Raw genomic sequence first — 27,286 nt, 5'->3', positions numbered from 1 at the left:
CCACAGACAAGTCCCCTGGAGCACCAACACTTAAGGAGAGAGAATCACAAATTACAGCCTGAAAGACTCCTAGAATCTTAGAAGACGGGGACCTTTTTGAATAGGAACCTTGAGATGTTATGGGATGTGCTCTGGTGACGAAGCTTGTGCTTGCTGCTGGGGGGACCCACAGAGAAAAGGCTGAGTGGGAGGAGGGCTCAGGACTCACCCTGCTCCCCTGGGACAAGCCCTGTCTCAACGGGTCTCCCAGAGCTGCCCTGGGACAGGACCTTCCCTCAACCCTCAGGTGTCACGCAGCAGGCAGGAGCACACAGACAGGGGCTGTCCCTGGCTTGGACAGGAAGAACTGGTGAGATGAAGCTCCACTCTTGGGCCCAGGACCTTGCTGCTCTGCCCGCAGACCCCAGCGCAGGGGATCAGCCATGGATGGGGGAGTAAGGGGGAAAAGCCTGGCAGATGTGCCCCATGGAGGGGAGCCACTGAACATGAGCAACTGAACCTTGCCTGCTTCTTCCATGCTGAGCTGTAACCGATCTCCTCATACACGGCCTCAGGGAAGGGCTCCCAAGCTCTCCCAGAGCTTCTGGACAGTGGCAGAACTGTCCCAGAACAGGCAGAGAGGGGACAGGAACCCACTCTGCTCCCCCAGCTTTGGTCCTTTGGGCATTGCCTTAGCAGAGGGAAGTGACAAAGTCCCACAGTGTGCAGCCGAGAACTGGGGAACCCTCTGGCCCAGGCAGCTGCTGCCATTGTGGACACAAAAGCTGTGCTGCCCAGGAGGGTCCCGTCATGCAGGGGCTGGCAGATGGACACATAGTGGTTGTAGGGCGTGATGGTGAGACGATAAAATCGTCTGTGTTTGAGGAGAGAAAGAAAAGGACCTGGGCAGCACATCCCAGGAAGAAGGTGGCCCTGGTGTTCCAGAGGGACCTGGCAATGGCTTTAGTGACAGCGGTGGACATGGAGCACAGGTCCAGCAGGGGGAGGTCGAGGAGGAAGAAGTACATGGGGTGTGAAGGCACCGGTTGCAAGCTGTGGTGGTGATGAGGAGTTCGTTGCCCAGGAGTACAGTCAGGTAGATGCCGAGGAAGAGTCAGACATGCAAGAGCTGCAGCTCCCATGTGCATGCAAATGGCAGAAGGAGGAATTGGGTGACGGAGCTGCCACTGGACATTTGCTTGAGCCTGTTATGGGGGGCTTTCCAAAAGGGAAAAGACAGTGACAATTTAGGGGAGAATTCTCTGGGTGAAACCTGATGCATTTCTCACAGAACACCCTGAAACTGCCTCTTCTCTGGTTTCAGGAAGACTTTTGGCAGGTCCCTTCCATGAGCTCTGGTTGGTGCAGGCTGAGGGTGTCCCTGGAAGGAGGGGGCTCTGCTGGGGCTCTGGCAGAGCCAGTCCTGCCCTCCAGCAGTAAGGAAAGAGGAACACGGCAGGAGCGCGTATGGAGGTGTTGTGTCAGATGAAATTCACACGAGATATCAAAGAGTTTTTCAGAAGATCTCACCTGTCCATCAGCTTTGGTCTCAGCTGCCCTGTGCTGGCTCTTTCAGCAGGGAGAGGACTTTACCCAGACTGCTCCAACTCGCAGCCCCTGGGGTGCAGGGACCCTACTTGAAATGACAACCCTGGGTACCCCTGGCTGCACAGCTGGCTGCACACCCCTGAAACCACCCCCGGGAGAAGGCAGGCATCACACACACCCCTTTGATGGTGCACTGGGGAATCCAATGCTTCTCCAGCCCTGCTACTGGGAAATTAAAAGAGGAAGCTCACAAGCCCCTGGCAGCCCCAAGGAGCTGTCCCAAGGGTTGTGGGTGACCCACATCCGCTGCCTGCAGGCTGCCCTGTAGCCCTGTCAGCGGGTGCTGCTACCCATCCCCCAGTGGACCTTCCTGCACACCTTACTTTAGAGACAGATCCTCTACACCACTCTGATCTGACAAACCATTTATCCCTCCTCCCTCATTTCTCTTTTTTATTTGTGCTCTTTTTCTTGTCTGGTTTCAGCTGAGGTTTTCTTGTTCTTCCATCTTTCCATGAACCTGCACTCGATAAATGCAGGTGTAGGCTGTGTTTCCCCAGTTGCTCTTCACAATAAGTTTGATGTGCGCAAAGGCTCTGTGCGTGTTCTGTGAAGAGAGTGACAAGAAAACTGAGGTGTTAAGTGTGACGGTGCAATTGACGTTTCTCCCCCTGCCCGCCCTGCTCCTGCTCAGGAACAAGCTTCCAAAAGTGGGTAGGAGTGGCTGTAGGCATCTGAGGCTCACTGCTGGTACCAGGGCTCCTGCAGAGACTGGAGGCACGGGAAGGGAGAAGACATCCTCTGGAACCTGGCCTGCTGGCGACCGCGCCTCCCTTCCCTTTGCCCCTTTACCTCTGCAGCTTGCTCTGAGCTGACAGAGAGGCTGGGGAGGTCCTCCTATGCGTGAGACAGTTGGTGTGAAAGTCCATTAAGCTCCCGCCATGCTCTCTGCCTGCCTTCCTCCTGGCAGGTGTGAGGGCACCAGGAGAAAAGGGACGTGTTGTGCTGGGAGGAAAGGACACTGTCCAGCCTGTCAGCAGGCCACAGGGTGGAGCGACAATGCTGCCCGGCAGCTTCCCCCACCAGGTATCCCTATTTCTCCTGGCACGAAGATGTTGCTTTGGTGGAGAGGCCATGTGTGCAGCTGGCTCTGCTGAAGGCAGCAGCTGCAGCAGGGGTCTCTCAGGACTTAAGCTCCCACAGGAGCAACCCTGCCCTTGCAAACCTGTTGCTGCTACCCCTACCGCATGCTACTCAGTCCTCCCAGCTCCACCAGGCCTCCTCGGCAGTGGTCTGGGCCCCTGCGCCAGGGGAGAGAGCATTCACGCTCTTCCTGCCACGGACTGAGTGCCAGGCACTGCTGGTTTACTCCTGGGCATCTTGCCTTCATGCACAGACTGTACCTTCAGAGGGAAGGTTTGAATAGCCTCTTTTGTCACGTTGTACATGAACATCCCAAGGAGAGTTTCCTCTTCTCTGTCTGCATTCGATCCCTCAAGGGAAAAGCACAAGGAGGAAGGAGAGAAGCTCAGACTTGTCCCGGCAAAGAGGATGTTTGTATGTGCTGGATCAGCATATATTGCATGGGCTGTTGTCTACTGAGCCTCTCCTGGGGCTCTAGCAGTAGTTGAGCACTGTCTCCACCTTGTGTTTTATTCAAGAGCCCTGAGGTGCTCTCACCAGAATGAGTCTTGAGAGGGATGGAACCCCTAGAGCCCCTGAAGTATCCTGCAAGTGCACTGCAGAGCTTAGGAGAAAGCAGGACACAAATCTCCAAGGACTTGCTTGCACAAAGCTTGCACAAAGCAAGCAAGTTCCAGTCACGGCTTTGCCCCAGGGCCATGCCAGCCAGAAGCACCCAGCAGAGACTTACAAAGACAGCGATGTCTCGGGGGGCACTGGTGACGGTCCCGGATGGAGAGACCTCTTTGTAGATGTGCTGCACACTGACAGCAGTCAGATGGACTCGTGCTCGCAACCTGATGACCACCTGGCCCTGGTGCCCTTGTAATGGCCAGCAGTTTCCTGGGGAAATATCCGGCTGCAATCAGAACGTGAGAGTTAATGAAACGTGAGCCCATGTTCAGTTCAACACAGCTGCTCATGTAGCCTGAAGCACAGGTGCTGGTGTGTCTGGGGGGTCTAGTCCAGCTTGAAAATGAGGCACGTGTGAGGAAATGGACAAAAGCAGCAGCCTCTCAGTATTATGAAAAGAGGAGAATACCTGTTACTAAGCCAACCTAGTCAGGCCCTTACAGACACAGCTCTCTGCCCAGTGGCTCTGCAGAGGACCCCCTGCCTCCCACCCCAGAAAAGAACTGTTAGGGCTGAGTATGGAAATGAGGTCACCAGGGAGAATGTCGTTCACCCAGCTGTGACTGAGGACTCTGGGCAAGATGCCGCAGTTGAGCTCTGTTCCCCTCCTGAGGGGAGCCACTGCTTTCGATCGAGGCCAGCCCTGAGTCCAAGCTTTGGCTTCAGGCAACAGATCAGCACTGTGGGCTTGAGCATTACCACTGGACTGAGAGGACAATGCCCAAGGTCAGTCCCCAGCTTCTCAGGAAGGAAACATGCACTGGTGGTTTCTGCTACAATACCTCCAAAATCGTATCAGGAGGGTTGGGAGTGTGGAAGAACCATAAAACCCTGCAGCCCCAATTCTCTTTGCAGTCATAGGTCTTTGAAGTTCTCTGCATGTCAATGGTGGCACCTGTAAGGAAGGGAGAGCAGGTGACTGCACGAGGCCACCGAGTAGGAGGACCCTGTGCTCAGACGCCCTTTCTGATGCTGCTGGACAGCTCCACGTCTGTCAGTCCTCTCCTCATCTCCATGCTGGTAGGGGTGCCTAGCTGCGCAGGATGACAGCACCCATATGCCTGGTGTCTGCTCCTCTCAGCGCCACAAGTAGAAGGCCTGAGGGTGCTGGTGAATGAGGGCAGACCAAAGCTGAGGGCTTGCTGTGTGGGCAATAAAGGATGACGCATCCGTTCTCTTTCCAAATGCATTGATGAGGAAGAGAGCCCCTCCGTCAGCCCTGGAATGTGTGTGGGGGGGGGGGGGGGGGGGGAACAGTGCCAGAGGCACCTGCGCAGAGGCGGAACCAGGAGGGAATCCAAGAGAGCCACTGCCACAGACTTGCTCTCGGACCTCATGAAGCTCCCCTGCTTTCAGCTCCCCTGCTTAGGAGAGCAGCACCTGGAGGACATCCTCCTTTGGGGAGTGCTACAGACAAGTGCATGGCAAGGAGAATGGGCTGCTGTGTCCATACCAGAACTTTTCAGGGCCCAGTCAGATCTTCCGACGAAGACTTCCAAAGCCAACTCCAGTGCTGCCGGGTTCACCTCCTGCCTCTCCTGGGAAAGACACAAACAAGCACAGAAAATGAGCACTTCAGCAGTCAGTTCAGCATGGCTACCAGCGCCCAGAAAGGCAAAGAGTCAGTGTCAGAAATACAAGGCAAGCCTTGTCCAGTAAGCTGAGAGACTGCAGCTGACGTGAGCCACAAGCACAGTATATGTGGCCACGACCATGGGGTCCTCACTCCCTTGTTCCCACCTTCCATGCTCAGGCCATGTCCACAAAGGCTGGCCATGGGAGTGGGCCTGGGTCTCCCTGCTGCTCAGGGCCCAGCCAGAGCAGCCAAAGGTGCCCGTGCCAAGGGAAGGATGCTGGAAGATTTCTACTGCCTGAAGCACCAGTTAACCTGGGCCTAGAGAAGGGCCTGGGCAGTGCCAAAGCTCACCCAGCAATCCCCTGGCACAAGCTGGCTTGCTGCGCTCAGCAGGCTGAGCCCACTACTAATCCCAGGTAGTGCTTCCTCAGGGCTTCTGCCCAGCCAAGCCTTCTTCTCCAAAATGCAGGGTTACCTTCTTCAAACTGCTTATCTCCACCTCCAGCTGAGCCACCTCCTCCAGCAGAAGCTGCAACTTTTGGGTTTGCTCTGTCAACAAGGCGTGCAAATTCCTGCAGGAACAGGAAAGCAGATGTTGTCAGAGAGCAGCCCATTCCCTCTGCAAGGAGCAGAGACACAGGGCTTTCTGGTTTGTGAATGCTTCCCTTCCTCCCCACGCTGAAAGAAAGGCAATGGCCAGAGGGAAGTACAGGAGCCGTGGCTGTTAGAAAAATGGGTGCAGGTAGCACGAGGTTGTCCTGGGTTCAGCCGTAGCAGGAATTTCTCTCCTTCTTAGTAGCTGGTGCAGCACTGTGGTTTTGACTTTCAGCCTGGGAACAGCGCTGATAACACCGCTGGTTTTAGTTGGTGCTCAGTAATGTTTACTCTGACCAAGGACATTCTGAGTCTCATGCTTTGCCAGGGAGGAGGGGAAGCCGGGAGGAAGCAGAGAGAGGACGCTGCACCCAAACTAGCCAAAGAGGTATTCCATACCACAGCACGTCATGCCCAGTATATAAACGGGGCAGTTACCCGGAAGGGCTAGATCACGGCTCTGGTCGGGCTGGGAACCATTAAGCCGGTGGGGAGCGGTTGTATTCTCTTCCCTTGTCATTCCCTTTATCATTATTATTACTGGTGGTAGCAGCAGTGGTTTGTGTTACACCTTAGTTACTGGAGTGTTCTTGTCTCAACCCGTGGGAGTTACATTCTTTTGATTCTCCTCCCCATCCCTCGGGGAGCAGGGGGACAGAGAAGAGGGGGAGTGAGCGAGCGCCTGCGTGGTTCTGAGTTACGGGCTGGGCTTAAACCATGACAGGTTGGCTGATGTTCCTGCACAGGTCCAATTCCAGCTCAGGAAACATCTCTTACCTCAGCATCTTTGTTTCTGCTGCCGATGCCCATGTCAGAGCCTGAAAGGGAAAAACTCTCTGTTAGAGTATCCACCACCAGAGCTGCTGGGGCTTCCCAGGAGAGGCTTCCCTAGGAAGCCCCGGCAAAAGCCACTGCTTCTTTGGCTCACTCTGTGTGGACACAGAAAAGCCCACGATTTAGCCAGCCACTGTCAGCAATGCTCCCTTGCAGGAGCTGCCTGTCCCAGAGGGTCCACCAACCTCTCTCTGCGCCTTTGCCTGCATTGTCCACGCTGGCAGTGAGGTCCCACAGTAAACACCAGCTGCAATTCACATCACCAAGAGACAGTCACTTGACCTGGGTTGCTAGTGGTCCCTGAAGCACCGTGGTCTCCTCCTGGTTGCCTTGTGGATGGGGCAGCAGCTAAGCTGAGGAGGTGGGGAACACAGGGTGCAGAGACAGGACCTGCCTCTGACCGGAAACCATCACCACAGGCTTCAGGGCATTGTGTAGCCATGAGCTTCAGGTGTGCTCGCTGACCCAGAGCTCTTTCCCATTTCCCCTTACTGCTCCTGTGAGCCCTGAGACCAGGCTACATCAGCCAGGAGAAGTATCAGGAGGGCCATCAGTCGCCCTGCACAGCCCCTCTGGGTATCCCCCAGTTCAGGCTTGGAAATACATACTCCCTTCTCTCGCAGGCTTGCAGACTAAGCAAGCCCTTTGGTCCTGTGGCCAGTGCAGCAGCATGGCTGGGAGGCTACCAGTCTTACTGGTAGCTGAAAAGCAAGTCCTCGTCAAGGACGCACACCAGAAGCACTTGGACCATGCGAGTTTCCACACATATGGGCCAAAAAGGAAAGCTGGCATCCAGCACAACCAGGCTGTTACTCTCAAATATTTGCTCACACAGACTCACCAAGAACCACTGGAAGCAAGAAGACAATGAATCTCAGGAACCTCTTCTTGTGCACGGCCATCTTTTGCCTGAAAAAGGAGGGTGTCCTATGTCTGTCAATGAGGCAAGTTTCGAGCAAACCAGCTGGATTACCACTTCCAGGCACAAAAGCCACTGTTTTGGAAGCCTGCTCCTGACAACACAGCTGCCAGGGAAGAGCCCAGGAGGAGCACTTTCGGTCCACACCTTTCAAAACTGCCAGCAGCTCTTCCCCCAAAGAAGAACGCCAGGACTCACTACTCCCCGAAAGTAAAGAGGTTGAGCAAATCAAGACTTCCGCCTCCGCACCCCTGCGTCTGGCTACACAGCAGGTTCTCCTACCATGACCAAAGTCTGGGCCTCTGGCGAATGTGTGGCAGGGAGTCTGCCCAGCGGCTTTACTCTTGGCTCTCCCTGAGAACGGCCACAACACGAGCAGTGCTCGTGAGAGTGGGAAGCTGGCTGAGGGCCCTCAGACACCTCCTTTCTCCCCGTGTCCAACACAGAAACACGGAGTACATACATACTCCTTTCCCCATCTCTGCTTGACAGCAAAGATGCAGCCTGCAGCGGAGGAAGAGGAGGAAGTTGGCAGCAGCAGCAGCAGTCCCCACTGCTCGAAGCACAGCCGGCAGCACAGCCCAATTCTCACCCGCTCCCTCCCTGCACCCTGACCCCTGCAGCATGAGGCTACCGCCTCCCCAAAAGCCCAACAGCAGAAACAGGTTGTACGTACACAGTGAAGATGCACACGATCAGCAGGTATCTCCACAAGGTACCTGCCAGATGGCAAATGAGGCTGAAGACCGTCCCTGGGCAAAGAAACCAGAGAAAAGTTAGGCCTCTGTCTTGAGGTCTCTTCTCCAGGATGCTCAGCCAAGAGCGTTTTGGCTCCCTGCAGGGAGGCAAGCACCAAGGACTAGGCACCATCTCTCTGGGGTGAAGAGCAGAGCAGCCTGCATTTCCCCAGCCACTTGTGACATTTTGCCAGACTTCTGGCACAGTGCAGCGCTCGGAGTTCACCCCAAGGACTTTGCAGCAAGAGCCAGTGCTGAGCTTACTTGCAAGTGCTGTGGCCTTGTCTTGACGCTTTGGTGGCCCTCGAGAGGATGAGCTGGGAGTGGACTGAGGAAAGCGTTCCACCAGCTCCACCTCTGTGAAAAGGCTCCTGTGGGAGGAAAACAAAAAAGATGCCGATTGCTCTCAGTGCTTGCTGGGAGAGCAAGCCATGCTTTCAGCCACGGCCCACCAGAAGGGGGGTGGGCAATGCACAGGGCTCTTGTGCAGAAGCGTCTGTCAGCTTCCCCATGCTGATCCGTGACCTGCTGGCTGTATTAGGCCGTGTCCCAGCTACCGTCCTAAGCTGATGCCCCATGCACGAGCAGCCAACTTCGTACCTACTCGCCTGGCCGTGGCTCCGCCTTGCAGCCTCTCGTGCTGACCGTTGGTCAGCTGTGGTCTCAAAGGAGACATTTAAGGTCCCTTGGACTCTTTTCCGTGGTGCCTTTCTCCTTGCCATCTCTGGGCAAAGGCAGCCTCCCTGCTCAGCTCTTCCTCCTAAGCCTCAGCAGTCTGGGCTCCTCAGGCAAAACCAGTTCCAGCAGCAGCTCCACGCTGCCCTTCCACGGGAGTGTCCCTGCCCGGGGCAACAGTCACGTGCAGCTGTGGGCTCTTTCCCTGCCCCACAACGCTGTATGTGTGCCAGGTTCTCAGTCAAGATTGGCGGCTCTGATGTCACAGTGGGGCTGAGCAGGGCTCCCTCTGGGCTCCCCTGGGGCAACATGGGGACTAGACCAGACTGGGGCCTGCAGTGTATGGGAAATGGGGTGGGCTGGAGCTGGGCACCATGACCACCCCAGCACATCCTGGCCCTAGGCAAATAAAGCTTATCAGCTACACACAGACAGGAGGGATGACAAGAACAAACATCTCTCCTGTTGCCATGGGAACTCTGTTGTCCCTGCAATTAGCTCCAAGTGGCTGCCTGAGGACAAGCGTCTGCTTCACGGTGTCCCTCCGGGTGGCCACATCCTGCTCGGGGACAGAGCTGGCCTGGCCAAGGATGAGGACATTGAGGGGACATCCCTTGAGGACAAGGGCCTTGGGTGACCAGTGTCCGAGTGCCATCCAGGGAGCCAGAGCCTTGCTGGGGACAGAGTCATTGGGACCCACCATCTGGAGGCAGCTCTGCAGAGTGGGACTCCAGTGACCTGGGTGGGTATGGTGGCCCCAGGCAGTGGCAGGCTGGTGGTCAGGGCAGGGGATATTCTGCTCCGTTCTCTGCACTGGGGAGGCCATGGCTGTGGACTGCCCAAGACTGGGGACTACAGTGTATGGGAAATGGGGTGGGCTGGAGCTGGGCCTTCTGACCACCCCAGCACTCCTTCAAGCCGAACCCTCATCTCCCAGTGCCCAGCATTCACCAGTGCTCCCCATCGCCTCCTGTGACTCAAGATCCCAGTTACCCGGCAGTATCCCCACCTGCCAGTGCACCGCAGCTGTCCTCCCACCTCCCAGTGTTCCCTAATCCCGGGATCCTTCGTGCCCCAGGAAGAGGGGTCATTCCCAGCCCCCTGGTTACCCAAGGGATGGAGAGGGGGCAGGGAGAGTTCTGCTCAGAGACCCCTGGTCTGAGGCTAACATCATCCCTGGGGGAGTCCTGGGTGGAAAGACAGTCCTGGGAGGCAGGCGGTGCTGGGAGATGATAGTGCTGGGAGGTGAGGGGCACTGGGAGATAGGGGGATCTGGCTTTGGGGGGCTGTTGGAGGGTGCTTTTGTGTTGGAGCAGTGGGCAGACACCATAGGAGGCCTGGCTGTCAGGGGTCCTTTGTTCCCCTTCACCAGCCCCAGATGCCTGGGCACTTGCATGTCCAGCTGCCCCGTGCGGGAAGCTGGACTGATGCCAGCAAAGGTGGCTGAAGCCATGCTGGAGGCAGGGGCCTAGGCCAGGCTTGCTGCCAGGGCTGGTGTCTCTGCCAAGTCTGGCTTTGCCCTGGGAGCTCTCAGGGAGGGCAAGGAGGAGTCCTGGGAGGGATAAATCTGCCCCTCACCTTCTCCAGCCTCATCCAGGACTCACCAAACCGCAGAGAAACATGAAGGTCACAGTGCTCAGCATGGCCCTGCTCTTCACTATCCTGCTGTGAACCCCAGCAGATACTCAGGTGAGTCCCCAGTGCCCCGTGGAGGGGCTCAAGGCTGGGAACAGGTCTTGGCTGCAAGATATCAGCTCCCCTGCAGGATGAAATCATAGTGGTGAGCATGAAACCCCTTGAGTTGGCTTCTCCCTTTCCCAAGCAAGAGGAAAGGGAGAAGCCCCAGGAGATACAGCTTTCTGCCTTCCACAGTTCTGTTTGTTCCCAAGCTTCCACGCAGTATAGCTCCTGATACCCAGAGCCCAGCTCCTTCCCTGAATGGTCGGACCTATCTCCGCCCTAGGAGGGCCTGACCCATTCCTTCTCTCGGTGCCCCCACACCCCTCCCTTTTGGGCCCCTTCGTCCTTTTGGTCCCCTCAGGCATCTCCTCCCTGGGACCTCCTCTCTATCCTACCTAGGGTCCCCAGATGCCCTCCCTTTGATCGTTCCCAATGCCTTTGGGACGTCGCCCCCCTCAGTCCTTTGCCTTTCATCCTGTCCACTGTTGTAATGTCCCCAAAAACGCTTCCTTGAACCCCAGCTCCCAAACACTCTCCCAGTCCCCTCACTTTGGTCCTCTGCAGTCGTCCTTCTGCCTCTACCAACCACCACGCTTGAAGTCCCCGTATCTTCTGCACTTGAATTCCTCTACCCCACCTTAACATCCCATACAGTCCTGTCCCTTCAACGCCATCAGCCTGGTTAATTCACGCCAGTGCCCTGTCTTTGCGTCCCAGTCACCCCATCCCCTTTGGAGATCCCTAATTCCCCAGCCTGTCCTTCCCTCTGTCCTCACCCCTGGTCACTGCATGAACAGGTATCCCAGGTGCAACTTGGAGCAATGGGGTGGGGGGAGCAGAAAGGATCTTCCTGCTCAGACCAGAGGGAAGCCATGGGGCTGGGGACCCCTGTACCCCACGCAAAGCCCCACCAAGGTCCAATCCGGACAAGCTCTTTGCTCTCTTTCCCAGGCAGTCTTAGAAGAAAGTGGAGATGATAGCCTGAATGTAAGTACTGGGGTGGACTTAGAGGGCAACCAGTCTGGGGAACTAGATGGCAGCTTGCGACTCACATCCCTTGCTGGTCCCTTGCTGGTACTAGGGACATACATCCTCTCTGGCTGCATCACCACAGAGAGCAGAGTGGCTGAGAGAGTGTGGGCTCCTGTGGTGTCTGTGTAAAGGTGATTCCCTTCCCACATGCCGTGTGCCCCAGGTAAGGGCAGATGAGGGCAAACTGGAGTGTCCCTCTGTCCTGGTTTAAACCCAGATGGTAACTCAGCACCAGGCAGCCGCTCACCCATCCCCTGGGTGGGACGGTGACGGGAATCGGAAGAATATAAAACCTGTACGTGGAGATAAGAACAGTTTAATAATTGAAAGCAAGTAAAATACAGTGATAAAATAAATAATACCAACAATAACAGAAATGATAATAATACTAAGAGGCAACAGAAAAAGAGAAATGAAAATCCAGAAAACACAAGTGTTGCCCAATACAACTGCTCAGCACCCGCTGACCAATACCCAGCCTGATCCAGCATCAAACGGTCCTTTTCGTCCAACTCCCCCAGTTTCTATACCGGTCATGACATGCTGTGGTCTGGAATATCTCTGTGGCTAGTTCAGGTCAGGTGTCCTGTCTCTGCTTCCTCCTGGCTTCTTGTGCCCCTCCTCACTGGCAGAGCAATGAGAGACTGAAAAGTCCTTGATCAGGGTAAGTGCTTGATCAGAACGTGAGCAAGCCAGAAGAGGAGGATTACCCTCTCCTTACTTGCAGTGTGCCAGCAGACTCCTGGAATGCCAACTGTTTGAGACCAGTGCTCTGTTTAGACCAGGATCCTATGATACCCTCCTGCAGTTCTGCAGGCTTCCTTTGTTTTCTTCTGAGTGAGCACTCATACAGGTTGCGGGGCAAAGCGGCTACTTAGGGCATGAGAAACAGCAAATAAACTCTGCCTCTGTCACATTCTCGATGATCACCAGCCAGGGAGAGCCGCTTGCACAAATGTGGCAGCTTCAGTGTCACAGGCTCAGAGGAGGCTCTGGCAGAAATGCAGTTGGTTTTCAGCCAAAGATCCCTTGGGAAAGAGAGACCTTGGGAAGATGGTCACAGGGCCTTGGAGAAGACTTCTTCCTCAGATTTGATGTACCCATTTCCCAGTCCCATCAAAAAAAAATGCAACTGCAAGGAAATTTCCTCTTCTCTCCACTGTTTTGTTAACAGGCTGGCAAGCTCTCATACTCTACCCTCCCTAAATCATCTGCATGAAGCGTCCCATCTCCCACTCTAGGTGGCTTCTGTCTGACAGACCAAGTATCATGCCCTCTTTTCCCTCTATGCTTATTTGAGCAGGCATATGGAAGCAAAAGAAGATTCCTTTCCATCTTCCTCGTCTGTCATCACCACTGGCAACTCTCAATGTGGGGCTGTTTCTAGCGGATATTTCTGCATGTTCCCTTCTGAAGAAGGAACAAAAGCAAAATGCTCTTTGATATGATGCTTGCCATACTCTCCAGGTTGGAGTCAGTTCATTAGTATTTGACTAGATGCTCTAAATGAAATTAAATAACTTTCCTGGCAGCCTTGGAAGAACAGATTCAATAGCAAGGTGTGATTTAAATGACGACCCATTGCCGGCAGCTCTAAGAAACCTGAAGGATTTAAAAGCAGCTGGAGGGAATATAATTGCTTTCATAAAATTTGCAGCACGCCACTCTGCATACTTGGGACAGGTTTGCCTATATATATACACTTTTCTTGGTTTTTTTCTGGATAAGTTTGCCCAGAGAGATCAGAGTCTGGATCCTAGAAGCAGGGTAACAGGAAGGACTGCACAAACTGGGACTGAAATTAATCATACATATTTGAAATTAATCATATACAGAGGTCTTTTTCTTACTGAAAGTAATTATAAAAAATGGTGTGATTTTCACTAGCAGTGACTGAAATTACAAATGGCTTGGCAGCAAATTAAATGCATGACTTTGTTTCTTAACGCACTCTGACCCTAAAAAAAGAAAAAAAGTTTTTTAAAAGTCCATTTGTTCAGGGCTAGGAATTGCCAACTGTAATGGATTGTTTTCCCTTGTTAGTTTTGACATGACACCTGGATTTAGCAATTGCCATGAATTAACCTTGAAAAGATCCATCAGAAAGGTGAAAGCTTTTTGGGAAAGCAGAAGCAAAAGAGGCAGGATGGAGGTTAATAGAGGTTTCTTTCAAGTCTATCCACGACAGTTTTATTCTGTCAGGTAACCTGATGTTCAGCTCTTTCCACAGTTCAGTGCTCAGTTACCTACCCAGGTTCACTAAACTGGCTTATCAATGGACGCACCTCGCTGCGTAGATGACCTTTCTGACCGCCTGGGAAGTGATTTGTGGAACTCATGTGCTCAGAGTTGCATGCTGCAAAGGCTGCACATAAAACATTCTTACTTGCTGAAACCACATCAAGTAACTCCAAAAGAGGCTTTCAAAAGTAGTGAGTACCTCTAAGTGGCATAATCTCCCTGAGCCTCAGATCGTAACACAGCCTGCTGATCTCACGGAAATCTTATGAAAGTTAATTATTTTGTGTGTGTGTGAAACTCACAGATTCTGTAATTAAGCCTTTCGTTGAAAAGAAAGTAAAGAAATCAATAATGCTGGATTCAGGGAGTAATTTGTAACACAAATGGTTTAGTATCCCACATTAAGCATAGGAAGCGAGACAAAATACTGAAGTCTGAGCACTCTTCGCTTTGTGCCCTGAGAGGGGCAGGGAAAAAATAGCAGACGTTAATGGAATTTAAAGTAACATGCTATATAACCACCAGAGGGATAGCTCCCGGTATGGTTGCTCACACATAATACACATTGCTACCATATCATAATACACATTATCTATCTTACATGACCCTGGTTCTAACATCTTCCTTTTCCCTTTTATCTTCACTACAATATTTTAACCTTCCAGTCATAAAACAAAGGCAAATAGCCTGCACACAGCGTCAGTTTGGATAAATATTTCAAACAGCACTGGTGGAGTCCTAGCTCTGCAGATGCTTGTTATACCAACAGACGATTGGATCTTTTCCCCTTTCTCTCCTACAGCGTTATCCCATGGAGAGTCAGTTTTATGATCACATCTCTGTGCTGTCCAAGATTTGCTATATCAGTTTCTTACAGGAAGCAAAGCTAACACGAAATTGCCATCTCTGTGTCTGCTTGAGCCCTTGTCAGATTTTCTGTTTCCCCATCCCTCAAGAATTAAAGCTGTTTTATGAATTAAAAAGAGACATACGCAACCAACTGCTGCCTACAAGGAGCAAGGAGCATTGGCAGACATAAGAGCACTGGTGGAAAATTGTAGGAGCTGTAGGGAGAAGATTTTGGTAGTGGGGAGAGTATCCTGAGGGTGAATTGGAGTGATTCCAGTAAAATCTACAAGCGGCTGCTTAGAAGTTTCTATTCAGGTACCGCAGGGAGGTACTGGATGCTCCCTCCACATTTCATGACACTAGGAAACCCTACAAAGCCAAGACAAGCAAAGAGCAAAATACCGAATCCTTACTCAAGTCCTGTACCTGTACACTGACCTTTAGGATACTTCCCATGAGACAAGCTAAGCAGGGAGCTTAAATCCTGTAAAGTAGAGGAGCTGGTATCTCAAAAAAACAGTTTTGCTCAGGTAACTGCAGTTACCATTTTCATTTAATATTGCATTACTACTTTATGCTGAAATTGGGCTAGGATAAAGCCAATAGCCTTCCTTTGGACCCTTCAGAGTGCACACGGCTTGCAGGGTTAACTCCTGTAAGAGACAATTGCTATTTTGGTTTGAGGTGCTTTGCAGTCTTTCAGAAAATACCCCCACACAACGCTTTCTTCAGCAAAAGAGATAACTTTTTTTTTAATTCTAAAGGAGAAATCCAGATGCTCCAAATGGAAGGTACATGTCTTCTAGCTATGATGCTGTGTGTAGCTTGTGGCACAGGTTCACAGCCTGGACATCTGAGCGTGAAGAAAATAAAAGCTACATCTTACTGATGCCCCCAAACTGCCAAAACATGCTTTACTGGAATTCCTCTGCTCAGCCAACAGCTCGTAGAGAGCATGTATCTTCTCCGGTGAGAGGTCTTGTACCATGCTGTTAAAGGATGCTGCTATACACTTATTTAGGCTACCCAGAGGGATTAATTTATCAGTTTTTTCTTCTTCTTGCTGCTGTAGACCCTGTCTTTTGGTTATTTCTGAGCACTGTAGTAGAACCAGAGAGCTGGAGGATCTCCAGTTAGGTTTGTGTTTTCACCACCAGTCCCTAGGGTGAGGAATTCAGCAAGGCTGTTGCTAAAGAGCAGCAGCTTCCATAACAAAAAGTAGAGGAAAACCAAAACCTCATTCCAAAACATACTGCATGCAGCAGGCCTTGTCCTTACTAGACTTCTCTTTAAAATCCAGAGAGGAGGTATGTCTTGCAGTTACCCTGGAAGTGAGTAATTTGGGAATTTCTGACATAAATAAAATTACAGTGAGCAGTTCTAGAAGTGGCTTGATTTTTTTTTACGTGCTGGCAGGTAAGGGTCAGTATGTCTTCCCACAGAGGAACAGTGAGCCGTGTTTTAATATAAAGTAGCCTCTTCTTTTCTAGAAGATGAATGAAGGAGACATTTGAACACTGACATTTTATACAGTCTCTTGTATTCAGTTTTGGAATACCTGCTCTCTCTTTTGACCTCCGACATTCCCTCTACATGGCTCCTCTACTGCTTCCAATATGAGTCTAATAAAAAACACTCCCCAAGAGCTGGTCTCTTGCCTTCAGCTGCAGTGCGAGGGGGTGTGCATGGCTGAGGATGACTGTCTGTCTTCATTCCATGTCTGTGCCGCAGCCAAAACCCAGCAAGGTGAGGACGAAGGGAGAGGAGCAGCGTGAGCAAGGCACAGAGCTCTGAGAGCATCATGTCACTTGAGTGGAGCTAAACACTGCCCTGTGAATGCAGCACAGCCCTTCCCTACATGCTCTCTCCCAGGCAGGGCTGTGTGTCCCGCAGGAACAGGGGTTTCGCCAAGGACACAGCCCATCTCAACACTCCCCTTTGCAGTGCACACAGGTGGCTTCTCTGAAGCGTGTAGCCAGAAACACAGATGCTCTGCATGACCTTTGCCATGGGTTAAATACCACAGACAAGTCCCCTGGAGCACCAACACTTAAGGAGAGAGAATCACAAATTACAGCCTGAAAGACTCCTAGAATCTTAGAAGACGGGGACCTTTTTGAATAGGAACCTTGAGATGTTATGGGATGTGCTCTGGTGACGAAGCTTGTGCTTGCTGCTGGGGGGACCCACAGAGAAAAGGCTGAGTGGGAGGAGGGCTCAGGACTCACCCTGCTCCCCTGGGACAAGCCCTGTCTCAACGGGTCTCCCAGAGCTGCCCTGGGACAGGACCTTCCCTCAACCCTCAGGTGTCACGCAGCAGGCAGGAGCACACAGACAGGGGCTGTCCCTGGCTTGGACAGGAAGAACTGGTGAGATGAAGCTCCACTCTTGGGCCCAGGACCTTGCTGCTCTGCCCGCAGACCCCAGCGCAGGGGATCAGCCATGGATGGGGGAGTAAGGGGGAAAAGCCTGGCAGATGTGCCCCATGGAGGGGAGCCACTGAACATGAGCAACTGAACCTTGCCTGCTTCTTCCATGCTGAGCTGTAACCGATCTCCTCATACACAGCCTCAGGGAAGGGCTCCCAAGCTCTCCCAGAGCTTCTGGACAGTGGCAGAACTGTCCCAGAACAGGCAGAGAGGGGACAGGAACCCACTCTGCTCCCCCAGCTTTGGTCCTTTGGGCGTTGCCTTAGCAGAGGGAAGTGACAAAGTCCCACAGTGTGCAGCCGAGAACTGGGGAACCCTCTGGCCCAGGCAGCTGCTGCCATTGTGGACACAAAAGCTGTGCTGCCCAGGAGGGTCCCGTCATGCAGGGGCTGGCAGATGGACACATAGTGGTTGTAGGGCGTGATGGTGAGACGATAAAATCGTCTGTGTTTGAGGAGAGAAAGAAAAGGACCTGGGCAGCACATCCCAGGAAGAAGGTGGCCCTGGTGTTCCAGAGGGACCTGGCAATGGCTTTAGTGACAGCGGTGGACATGGAGCACAGGTCCAGCAGGGGGAGGTCGAGGAGGAAGAAGTACATGGGGTGTGAAGGCACCGGTTGCAAGCTGTGGTGGTGATGAGGAGTTCGTTGCCCAGGAGTACAGTCAGGTAGATGCCGAGGAAGAGTCAGACATGCAAGAGCTGCAGCTCCCATGTGCATGCAAATGGCAGGAGGAGGAATTGGGTGACGGAGCTGCCACTGGACATTTGCTTGAGCCTGTTATGGGGGGCTTTCCCAAAGGGAAAAGACAGTGACAATTTAGGGGAGAATTCTCTGGGTGAAACCTGATGCATTTCTCACAGAACACCCTGAAACTGCCTCTTCTCTGGTTTCAGGAAGACTTTTGGCAGGTCCCTTCCATGAGCTCTGGTTGGTGCAGGCTGAGGGTGTCCCTGGAAGGAGGGGGCTCTGCTGGGGCTCTGGCAGAGCCAGTCCTGCCCTCCAGCAGTAAGGAAAGAGGAACACGGCAGGAGCGCGTATGGAGGTGTTGTGTCAGATGAAATTCACACGAGATATCAAAGAGTTTTTCAGAAGATCTCACCTGTCCATCAGCTTTGGTCTCAGCTGCCCTGTGCTGGCTCTTTAGCAGGGAGAGGACTTTACCCAGACTGCTCCAACTCGCAGCCCCTGGGGTGCAGGGACCCTACTTGAAATGACAACCCTGGGTACCCCTGGCTGCACAGCTGGCTGCACACCCCTGAAACCACCCCCGGGAGAAGGCAGGCATCACACACAGCCCTTTGATGGTGCACTGGGGAATCCAATGCTTCTCCAGCCCTGCTACTGGGAAATTAAAAGAGGAAGCTCACAAGCCCCTGGCAGCCCCAAGGAGCTGTCCCAAGGGTTGTGGGTGACCCACATCCGCTGCCTGCAGGCTGCCCTGTACCCTGTGACCGGGTGCTGCTACCCATCCCCCAGTGGACCTTCCTGCACACCTTACTTTAGAGACAGATCCTCTACACCACTCTGATCTGACAAACCATTTATCCCTCCTCCCTCATTTCTCTTTTTTATTTGTGCTCTTTTTCTTGTCTGGTTTCAGCTGAGGTTTTCTTGTTCTTCCATCTTTCCATGAACCTGCACTCGATAAATGCAGGTGTAGGCTGTGTTTCCCCAGTTGCTCTTCACAATAAGTTTGATGTGCGCAAAGGCTCTGTGCGTGTTCTGTGAAGAGAGTGACAAGAAAACTGAGGTGTTAAGTGTGACGGTGCAATTGACGTTTCTCCCCCTGCCCGCCCTGCTCCTGCTCAGGAACAAGCTTCCAAAAGTGGGTAGGAGTGGCTGTAGGCATCTGAGGCTCACTGCTGGTACCAGGGCTCCTGCAGAGACTGGAGGCACGGGAAGGGAGAAGACATCCTCTGGAACCTGGCCTGCTGGCGACCGCGCCTCCCTTCCCTTTGCCCCTTTACCTCTGCAGCTTGCTCTGAGCTGACAGAGAGGCTGGGGAGGTCCTCCTATGCGTGAGACAGTTGGTGTGAAAGTCCATTAAGCTCCCGCCATGCTCTCTGCCTGCCTTCCTCCTGGCAGGTGTGAGGGCACCAGGAGAAAAGGGACGTGTTGTGCTGGGAGGAAAGGACACTGTCCAGCCTGTCAGCAGGCCACAGGGTGGAGCGACAATGCTGCCCGGCAGCTTCCCCCACCAGGTATCCCTATTTCTCCTGGCACGAAGATGTTGCTTTGGTGGAGAGGCCATGTGTGCAGCTGGCTCTGCTGAAGGCAGCAGCTGCAGCAGGGGTCTCTCAGGACTTAAGCTCCCACAGGAGCAACCCTGCCCTTGCAAACCTGTTGCTGCTACCCCTACCGCATGCTACTCAGTCCTCCCAGCTCCACCAGGCCTCCTCGGCAGTGGTCTGGGCCCCTGCGCCAGGGGAGAGAGCATTCACGCTCTTCCTGCCACGGACTGAGTGCCAGGCACTGCTGGTTTACTCCTGGGCATCTTGCCTTCATGCACAGACTGTACCTTCAGAGGGAAGGTTTGAATAGCCTCTTTTGTCACGTTGTACATGAACATCCCAAGGAGAGTTTCCTCTTCTCTGTCTGCATTCGATCCCTCAAGGGAAAAGCACAAGGAGGAAGGAGAGAAGCTCAGACTTGTCCCGGCAAAGAGGATGTTTGTATGTGCTGGATCAGCATATATTGCATGGGCTGTTGTCTACTGAGCCTCTCCTGGGGCTCTAGCAGTAGTTAAGCACTGTCTCCACCTTGTGTTTTATTCAAGAGCCCTGAGGTGCTCTCACCAGAATGAGTCTTGAGAGGGATGGAACCCCTAGAGCCCCTGAAGTATCCTGCAAGTGCACTGCAGGGCTTAGGAGAAAGCAGGACACAAATCTCCAAGGACTTGCTTGCACAAAGCTTGCACAAAGCAAGCAAGTTCCAGTCACGGCTTTGCCCCAGGGCCATGCCAGCCAGAAGCACCCAGCAGAGACTTACAAAGACAGCGATGTCTCGGGGGGCACTGGTGACGGTCCCGGATGGAGAGACCTCTTTGTAGATGTGCTGCACACTGACAGCAGTCAGATGGACTCGTGCTCGCAACCTGATGACCACCTGGCCCTGGTGCCCTTGTAATGGCCAGCAGTTTCCTGGGGAAATATCCGGCTGCAATCAGAACGTGAGAGTTAATGAAACGTGAGCCCATGTTCAGTTCAACACAGCTGCTCATGTAGCCTGAAGCACAGGTGCTGGTGTGTCTGGGGGGTCTAGTCCAGCTTGAAAATGAGGCACGTGTGAGGAAATGGACAAAAGCAGCAGCCTCTCAGTATTATGAAAAGAGGAGAATACCTGTTACTAAGCCAACCTAGTCAGGCCCTTACAGACACAGCTCTCTGCCCAGTGGCTCTGCAGAGGACCCCCTGCCTCCCACCCCAGAAAAGAACTGTTAGGGCTGAGTATGGAAATGAGGTCACCAGGGAGAATGTCGTTCACCCAGCTGTGACTGAGGACTCTGGGCAAGATGCCGCAGTTGAGCTCTGTTCCCCTCCTGAGGGGAGCCACTGCTTTCGATCGAGGCCAGCCCTGAGTCCAAGCTTTGGCTTCAGGCAACAGATCAGCACTGTGGGCTTGAGCATTACCACTGGACTGAGAGGACAATGCCCAAGGTCAGTCCCCAGCTTCTCAGGAAGGAAACATGCACTGGTGGTTTCTGCTACAATACCTCCAAAATCGTATCAGGAGGGTTGGGAGTGTGGAAGAACCATAAAACCCTGCAGCCCCAATTCTCTTTGCAGTCATAGGTCTTTGAAGTTCTCTGCATGTCAATGGTGGCACCTGTAAGGAAGGGAGAGCAGGTGACTGCACGAGGCCACCGAGTAGGAGGACCCTGTGCTCAGACGCCCTTTCTGATGCTGCTGGACAGCTCCACGTCTGTCAGTCCTCTCCTCATCTCCATGCTGGTAGGGGTGCCTAGCTGCGCAGGATGACAGCACCCATATGCCTGGTGTCTGCTCCTCTCAGTGCCACAAGTAGAAGGCCTGAGGGTGCTGGTGAATGAGGGCAGACCAAAGCTGAGGGCTTGCTGTGTGGGCAATAAAGGATGACGCATCCGTTCTCTTTCCAAATGCATTGATGAGGAAGAGAGCCCCTCCGTCAGCCCTGGAATGTGTGTGTGGGGGGGGGGGGGGGGGAACAGTGCCAGAGGCACCTGCGCAGAGGCGGAACCAGGAGGGAATCCAAGAGAGCCACTGCCACAGACTTGCTCTCGGACCTCATGAAGCTCCCCTGCTTTCAGCTCCCCTGCTTAGGAGAGCAGCACCTGGAGGACATCCTCCTTTGGGGAGTGCTACAGACAAGTGCATGGCAAGGAGAATGGGCTGCTGTGTCCATACCAGAACTTTTCAGGGCCCAGTCAGATCTTCCGACGAAGACTTCCAAAGCCAACTCCAGTGCTGCCGGGTTCACCTCCTGCCTCTCCTGGGAAAGACACAAACAAGCACAGAAAATGAGCACTTCAGCAGTCAGTTCAGCATGGCTACCAGCGCCCAGAAAGGCAAAGAGTCAGTGTCAGAAATACAAGGCAAGCCTTGTCCAGTAAGCTGAGAGACTGCAGCTGACGTGAGCCACAAGCACAGTATATGTGGCCACGACCATGGGGTCCTCACTCCCTTGTTCCCACCTTCCATGCTCAGGCCATGTCCACAAAGGCTGGCCATGGGAGTGGGCCTGGGTCTCCCTGCTGCTCAGGGCCCAGCCAGAGCAGCCAAAGGTGCCCGTGCCAAGGGAAGGATGCTGGAAGATTTCTACTGCCTGAAGCACCAGTTAACCTGGGCCTAGAGAAGGGCCTGGGCAGTGCCAAAGCTCACCCAGCAATCCCCTGGCACAAGCTGGCTTGCTGCGCTCAGCAGGCTGAGCCCACTACTAATCCCAGGTAGTGCTTCCTCAGGGCTTCTGCCCAGCCAAGCCTTCTTCTCCAAAATGCAGGGTTACCTTCTTCAAACTGCTTATCTCCACCTCCAGCTGAGCCACCTCCTCCAGCAGAAGCTGCAACTTTTGGGTTTGCTCTGTCAACAAGGCGTGCAAATTCCTGCAGGAACAGGAAAGCAGATGTTGTCAGAGAGCAGCCCATTCCCTCTGCAAGGAGCAGAGACACAGGGCTTTCTGGTTTGTGAATGCTTCCCTTCCTCCCCACGCTGAAAGAAAGGCAATGGCCAGAGGGAAGTACAGGAGCCGTGGCTGTTAGAAAAATGGGTGCAGGTAGCACGAGGTTGTCCTGGGTTCAGCCGTAGCAGGAATTTCTCTCCTTCTTAGTAGCTGGTGCAGCACTGTGGTTTTGACTTTCAGCCTGGGAACAGCGCTGATAACACCGCTGGTTTTAGTTGGTGCTCAGTAATGTTTACTCTGACCAAGGACATTCTGAGTCTCATGCTTTGCCAGGGAGGAGGGGAAGCCGGGAGGAAGCAGAGAGAGGACGCTGCACCCAAACTAGCCAAAGAGGTATTCCATACCACAGCACGTCATGCCCAGTATATAAACGGGGCAGTTACCCGGAAGGGCTAGATCACGGCTCTGGTCGGGCTGGGAACCATTAAGCCGGTGGGGAGCGGTTGTATTCTCTTCCCTTGTCATTCCCTTTATCATTATTATTACTGGTGGTAGCAGCAGTGGTTTGTGTTACACCTTAGTTACTGGAGTGTTCTTGTCTCAACCCGTGGGAGTTACATTCTTTTGATTCTCCTCCCCATCCCTCGGGGAGCAGGGGGACAGAGAAGAGGGGGAGTGAGCGAGCGCCTGCGTGGTTCTGAGTTACGGGCTGGGCTTAAACCATGACAGGTTGGCTGATGTTCCTGCACAGGTCCAATTCCAGCTCAGGAAACATCTCTTACCTCAGCATCTTTGTTTCTGCTGCCGATGCCCATGTCAGAGCCTGAAAGGGAAAAACTCTCTGTTAGAGTATCCACCACCAGAGCTGCTGGGGCTTCCCAGGAGAGGCTTCCCTAGGAAGCCCCGGCAAAAGCCACTGCTTCTTTGGCTCACTCTGTGTGGACACAGAAAAGCCCACGATTTAGCCAGCCACTGTCAGCAATGCTCCCTTGCAGGAGCTGCCTGTCCCAGAGGGTCCACCAACCTCTCTCTGCGCCTTTGCCTGCATTGTCCACGCTGGCAGTGAGGTCCCACAGTAAACACCAGCTGCAATTCACATCACCAAGAGACAGTCACTTGACCTGGGTTGCTAGTGGTCCCTGAAGCACCGTGGTCTCCTCCTGGTTGCCTTGTGGATGGGGCAGCAGCTAAGCTGAGGAGGTGGGGAACACAGGGTGCAGAGACAGGACCTGCCTCTGACCGGAAACCATCACCACAGGCTTCAGGGCATTGTGTAGCCATGAGCTTCAGGTGTGCTCGCTGACCCAGAGCTCTTTCCCATTTCCCCTTACTGCTCCTGTGAGCCCTGAGACCAGGCTACATCAGCCAGGAGAAGTATCAGGAGGGCCATCAGTCGCCCTGCACAGCCCCTCTGGGTATCCCCCAGTTCAGGCTTGGAAATACATACTCCCTTCTCTCGCAGGCTTGCAGACTAAGCAAGCCCTTTGGTCCTGTGGCCAGTGCAGCAGCATGGCTGGGAGGCTACCAGTCTTACTGGTAGCTGAAAAGCAAGTCCTCGTCAAGGACGCACACCAGAAGCACTTGGACCATGCGAGTTTCCACACATATGGGCCAAAAAGGAAAGCTGGCATCCAGCACAACCAGGCTGTTACTCTCAAATATTTGCTCACACAGACTCACCAAGAACCACTGGAAGCAAGAAGACAATGAATCTCAGGAACCTCTTCTTGTGCACGGCCATCTTTTGCCTGAAAAAGGAGGGTGTCCTATGTCTGTCAATGAGGCAAGTTTCGAGCAAACCAGCTGGATTACCACTTCCAGGCACAAAAGCCACTGTTTTGGAAGCCTGCTCCTGACAACACAGCTGCCAGGGAAGAGCCCAGGAGGAGCACTTTCGGTCCACACCTTTCAAAACTGCCAGCAGCTCTTCCCCCAAAGAAGAACGCCAGGACTCACTACTCCCCGAAAGTAAAGAGGTTGAGCAAATCAAGACTTCCGCCTCCGCACCCCTGCGTCTGGCTACACAGCAGGTTCTCCTACCATGACCAAAGTCTGGGCCTCTGGCGAATGTGTGGCAGGGAGTCTGCCCAGCGGCTTTACTCTTGGCTCTCCCTGAGAACGGCCACAACACGAGCAGTGCTCGTGAGAGTGGGAAGCTGGCTGAGGGCCCTCAGACACCTCCTTTCTCCCCGTGTCCAACACAGAAACACGGAGTACATACATACTCCTTTCCCCATCTCTGCTTGACAGCAAAGATGCAGCCTGCAGCGGAGGAAGAGGAGGAAGTTGGCAGCAGCAGCAGCAGTCCCCACTGCTCGAAGCACAGCCGGCAGCACAGCCCAATTCTCACCCGCTCCCTCCCTGCACCCTGACCCCTGCAGCATGAGGCTACCGCCTCCCCAAAAGCCCAACAGCAGAAACAGGTTGTACGTACACAGTGAAGATGCACACGATCAGCAGGTATCTCCACAAGGTACCTGCCAGATGGCAAATGAGGCTGAAGACCGTCCCTGGGCAAAGAAACCAGAGAAAAGTTAGGCCTCTGTCTTGAGGTCTCTTCTCCAGGATGCTCAGCCAAGAGCGTTTTGGCTCCCTGCAGGGAGGCAAGCACCAAGGACTAGGCACCACCTCTCTGGGGTGAAGAGCAGAGCAGCCTGCATTTCCCCAGCCACTTGTGACATTTTGCCAGACTTCTGGCACAGTGCAGCGCTCTGAGTTCACCCCAAGGACTTTGCAGCAAGAGCCAGTGCTGAGCTTACTTGCAAGTGCTGTGGCCTTGTCTTGACGCTTTGGTGGCCCTCGAGAGGATGAGCTGGGAGTGGACTGAGGAAAGCGTTCCACCAGCTCCACCTCTGTGAAAAGGCTCCTGTGGGAGGAAAACAAAAAAGATGCCGATTGCTCTCAGTGCTTGCTGGGAGAGCAAGCCATGCTTTCAGCCACGGCCCACCAGAAGGGGGGTGGGCAATGCACAGGGCTCTTGTGCAGAAGCGTCTGTCAGCTTCCCCATGCTGATCCGTGACCTGCTGGCTGTATTAGGCCGTGTCCCAGCTACCGTCCTAAGCTGATGCCCCATGCACGAGCAGCCAACTTCGTACCTACTCGCCTGGCCGTGGCTCCGCCCTGCAGCCTCTCGTGCTGACCGTTGGTCAGCTGTGGTCTCAAAGGAGACATTTAAGGTCCCTTGGACTCTTTTCCGTGGTGCCTTTCTCCTTGCCATCTCTGGGCAAAGGCAGCCTCCCTGCTCAGCTCTTCCTCCTAAGCCTCAGCAGTCTGGGCTCCTCAGGCAAAACCAGTTCCAGCAGCAGCTCCACGCTGCCCTTCCACGGGAGTGTCCCTGCCCGGGGCAACAGTCACGTGCAGCTGTGGGCTCTTTCCCTGCCCCACAACGCTGTATGGGTGCCCAGTTCTCAGTCAAGATTGGCGGCTCTGATGTCACAGTGGGGCTGAGCAGGGCTCCCTCTGGGCTCCCCTGGGGCAACATGGGGACTGGACCAGACTGGGGCCTGCAGTGTATGGGAAATGGGGTGGGCTGGAGCTGGGCACCGTGACCACCCCAGCACTTCCTGGCCCTAGGCAAATAAAGCTTATCAGCTACACACAGACAGGAGGGATGACAAGAACAAACATCTCTCCTGTTGCCATGGGAACTCTGTTGTCCCTGCAATTAGCTCCAAGTGGCTGCCTGAGGACAAGCGTCTGCTTCACGGTGTCCCTCCGGGTGGCCACATCCTGCTCGGGGACAGAGCTGGCCTGGCCAAGGATGAGGACATTGAAGGGACATCCCTTGAGGACAAGGGCCTTGGGTGACCAGTGTCCGAGTGCCATCCAGGGAGCCAGAGCCTTGCTGGGGACAGAGTCATTGGGACCCACCATCTGGAGGCAGCTCTGCAGAGTGGGACTCCAGTGACCTGGGTGGGTATGGTGGCCCCAGGCAGTGGCAGGCTGGTGGTCAGGGCAGGGGATATTCTGCTCCGTTCTCTGCACTGGGGAGGCCATGGCTGTGGACTGCCCAAGACTGGGGACTACAGTGCATGGGAAATGGGGTGGGCTGGAGCTGGGCCTTCTGACCACCCCAGCACTCCTTCAAGCCGAACCCTCATCTCCCAGTGCCCAGCATTCACCAGTGCTCCCCATCGCCTCCTGTGACTCAAGATCCCAGTCACCCGGCAGTATCCCCACCTGCCAGTGCACCGCAGCTGTCCTCCAACCTCCCAGTGTTCCCTAAGCCCGGGATCCTTCGTGCCCCAGGAAGAGGGGTCATTCCCAGCCCCCTGGTTACCCAAGGGATGGAGAGGGGGCAGGGAGAGTTCTGCTCAGAGACCCCTGGTCTGAGGCTAGCATCATCCCTGGGGGAGTCCTGGGTGGAAAGACAGTCCTGGGAGGCAGGCGGTGCTGGGAGATGATAGTGCTGGGAGGTGAGGGGCCCTGGGAGATAGGGGGATCTGGCTTTGGGGGGGCTGTTGGAGGGTGCTTTTGTGTTGGAGCAGTGGGCAGACACCATAGGAGGCCTGGCTGTCAGGGGTCCTTTACTTCCCTTCACTAGCCCCAGATGCCTGGGCACTTGCATGTCCAGCTGCCCCGTGCAGGAAGCTGGACTGATGCCAGCTAAGGTGGCTGAAGCCATGCTGGAGGCAGGGGTGACTCTGTGCCTAGGCCAGGCTTGCTGCCAGGGCTGGTGTCTCTGCCAAGTCTGGCTTTGCCCTGGGAGCTCTCAGGGAGGGAAAGGAGGAGTCCTGGGAGGGATAAATCTGCCCCTCACCTTCTCCAGCCTCATCCAGGACTCACCAAACCGCAGAGAAACATGACGGTCACAGTGCTCAGCATGGCCCTGCTCTTCACTTATCCTGCTGTGAACTCCAGCAGATACTCAGGTGAGTCCCCAGTGCCCCATGGAGGGGCTCAAGGCTGGGAACAGGTCTTGGCTGCAAGATATCAGCTCCCCTGCAGGATGAAATCATAGTGGTGAGCATGAAACCCCTTGAGTTGGCTTCTCCCTTTCCCAAGCAAGAGGAAAGGGAGAAGCCCCAGGAGATACAGCTTTCTGCCTTCCACAGTTCTGTTTGTTCCCAAGCTTCCATGCAGTATAGCTCCTGATACCCAGAGCCCAGCTCCTTCCCTGAATGGTCGGACCTATCTCCGCCCTAGGAGGGCCTGACCCATTCCTTCTCTCGGTGCCCCCACACCCCTCCCTTTTGGGCCCCTTCGTCCTTTTGGTCCCCTCAGGCATCTCCTCCCTGGGACCTCCTCTCTATCCTACCTAGGGTCCCCAGATGCCCTCCCTTT

General features: G+C 54.1%; 2 protein-coding genes across 2 annotated transcripts; both read right to left on the bottom strand.

Annotated features, from left to right (window-relative positions):
* Positions 1 to 1,463: 1,463 nt before the first annotated feature.
* Positions 1,464 to 5,523, bottom strand: LOC133264303 (SUN domain-containing protein 5-like). The gene is made up of 5 exons (XM_061444251.1): positions 5,394 to 5,523; positions 4,796 to 4,880; positions 4,125 to 4,237; positions 3,401 to 3,568; positions 1,464 to 2,134 (listed from the first exon to the last, which is right to left on the bottom strand). The coding sequence occupies exons 3-5, from the start codon at positions 4,221 to 4,223 to the stop codon at positions 2,009 to 2,011; spliced, it is 393 nt and encodes a 130-aa protein (XP_061300235.1). The 5' UTR covers positions 4,224 to 4,237; positions 4,796 to 4,880; positions 5,394 to 5,523; the 3' UTR covers positions 1,464 to 2,008.
* Positions 5,524 to 18,391: 12,868 nt separating this feature from the next.
* Positions 18,392 to 22,019, bottom strand: LOC133264295 (SUN domain-containing protein 5-like). The gene is made up of 5 exons (XM_061444241.1): positions 21,890 to 22,019; positions 21,292 to 21,376; positions 20,622 to 20,734; positions 19,898 to 20,065; positions 18,392 to 18,631 (listed from the first exon to the last, which is right to left on the bottom strand). Exons 3-5 carry the CDS (start codon positions 20,718 to 20,720, stop codon positions 18,506 to 18,508), a joined length of 393 nt encoding a protein of 130 aa, XP_061300225.1. The 5' UTR covers positions 20,721 to 20,734; positions 21,292 to 21,376; positions 21,890 to 22,019; the 3' UTR covers positions 18,392 to 18,505.
* Between the last annotated feature and the right edge of the window lie 5,267 nt (positions 22,020 to 27,286).

The sequence above is a fragment of the Pezoporus flaviventris genome, unplaced genomic scaffold (genome assembly GCF_033815535.1).
Source record: "Pezoporus flaviventris isolate CSIRO_AGI_PZ_B2104156 unplaced genomic scaffold, CSIRO_AGI_Pfla_v1 ptg000739l, whole genome shotgun sequence".
Classification (NCBI taxonomy): Eukaryota; Metazoa; Chordata; class Aves; order Psittaciformes; family Psittacidae; genus Pezoporus; species Pezoporus flaviventris.
This window is presented reverse-complemented; position numbering and strand designations above follow the sequence as displayed.

What these genes read in the sequence shown, in the direction of transcription:
- LOC133264295 (XM_061444241.1), bottom strand. Translation starts at nt 20,720, where the DNA reads ATGCAGAGAACTTCAAAGACCTATGACTGCAAAGAGAATTGGGGCTGC. An exon ending in CTCCTGATACGATTTTGGAG is followed by an intron (nt 20,066 to 20,621) that starts GTATTGTAGCAG and finishes TTCTGATTGCAG; the next exon opens with CCGGATATTTCCCCAGGAAA. An exon ending in CCCGAGACATCGCTGTCTTT is followed by an intron (nt 18,632 to 19,897) that starts GTAAGTCTCTGC and finishes CTCTCTTCACAG; the next exon opens with AACACGCACAGAGCCTTTGC.
- LOC133264303 (XM_061444251.1), bottom strand. Translation starts at nt 4,223, where the DNA reads ATGCAGAGAACTTCAAAGACCTATGACTGCAAAGAGAATTGGGGCTGC. An exon ending in CTCCTGATACGATTTTGGAG is followed by an intron (nt 3,569 to 4,124) that starts GTATTGTAGCAG and finishes TTCTGATTGCAG; the next exon opens with CCGGATATTTCCCCAGGAAA. An exon ending in CCCGAGACATCGCTGTCTTT is followed by an intron (nt 2,135 to 3,400) that starts GTAAGTCTCTGC and finishes CTCTCTTCACAG; the next exon opens with AACACGCACAGAGCCTTTGC.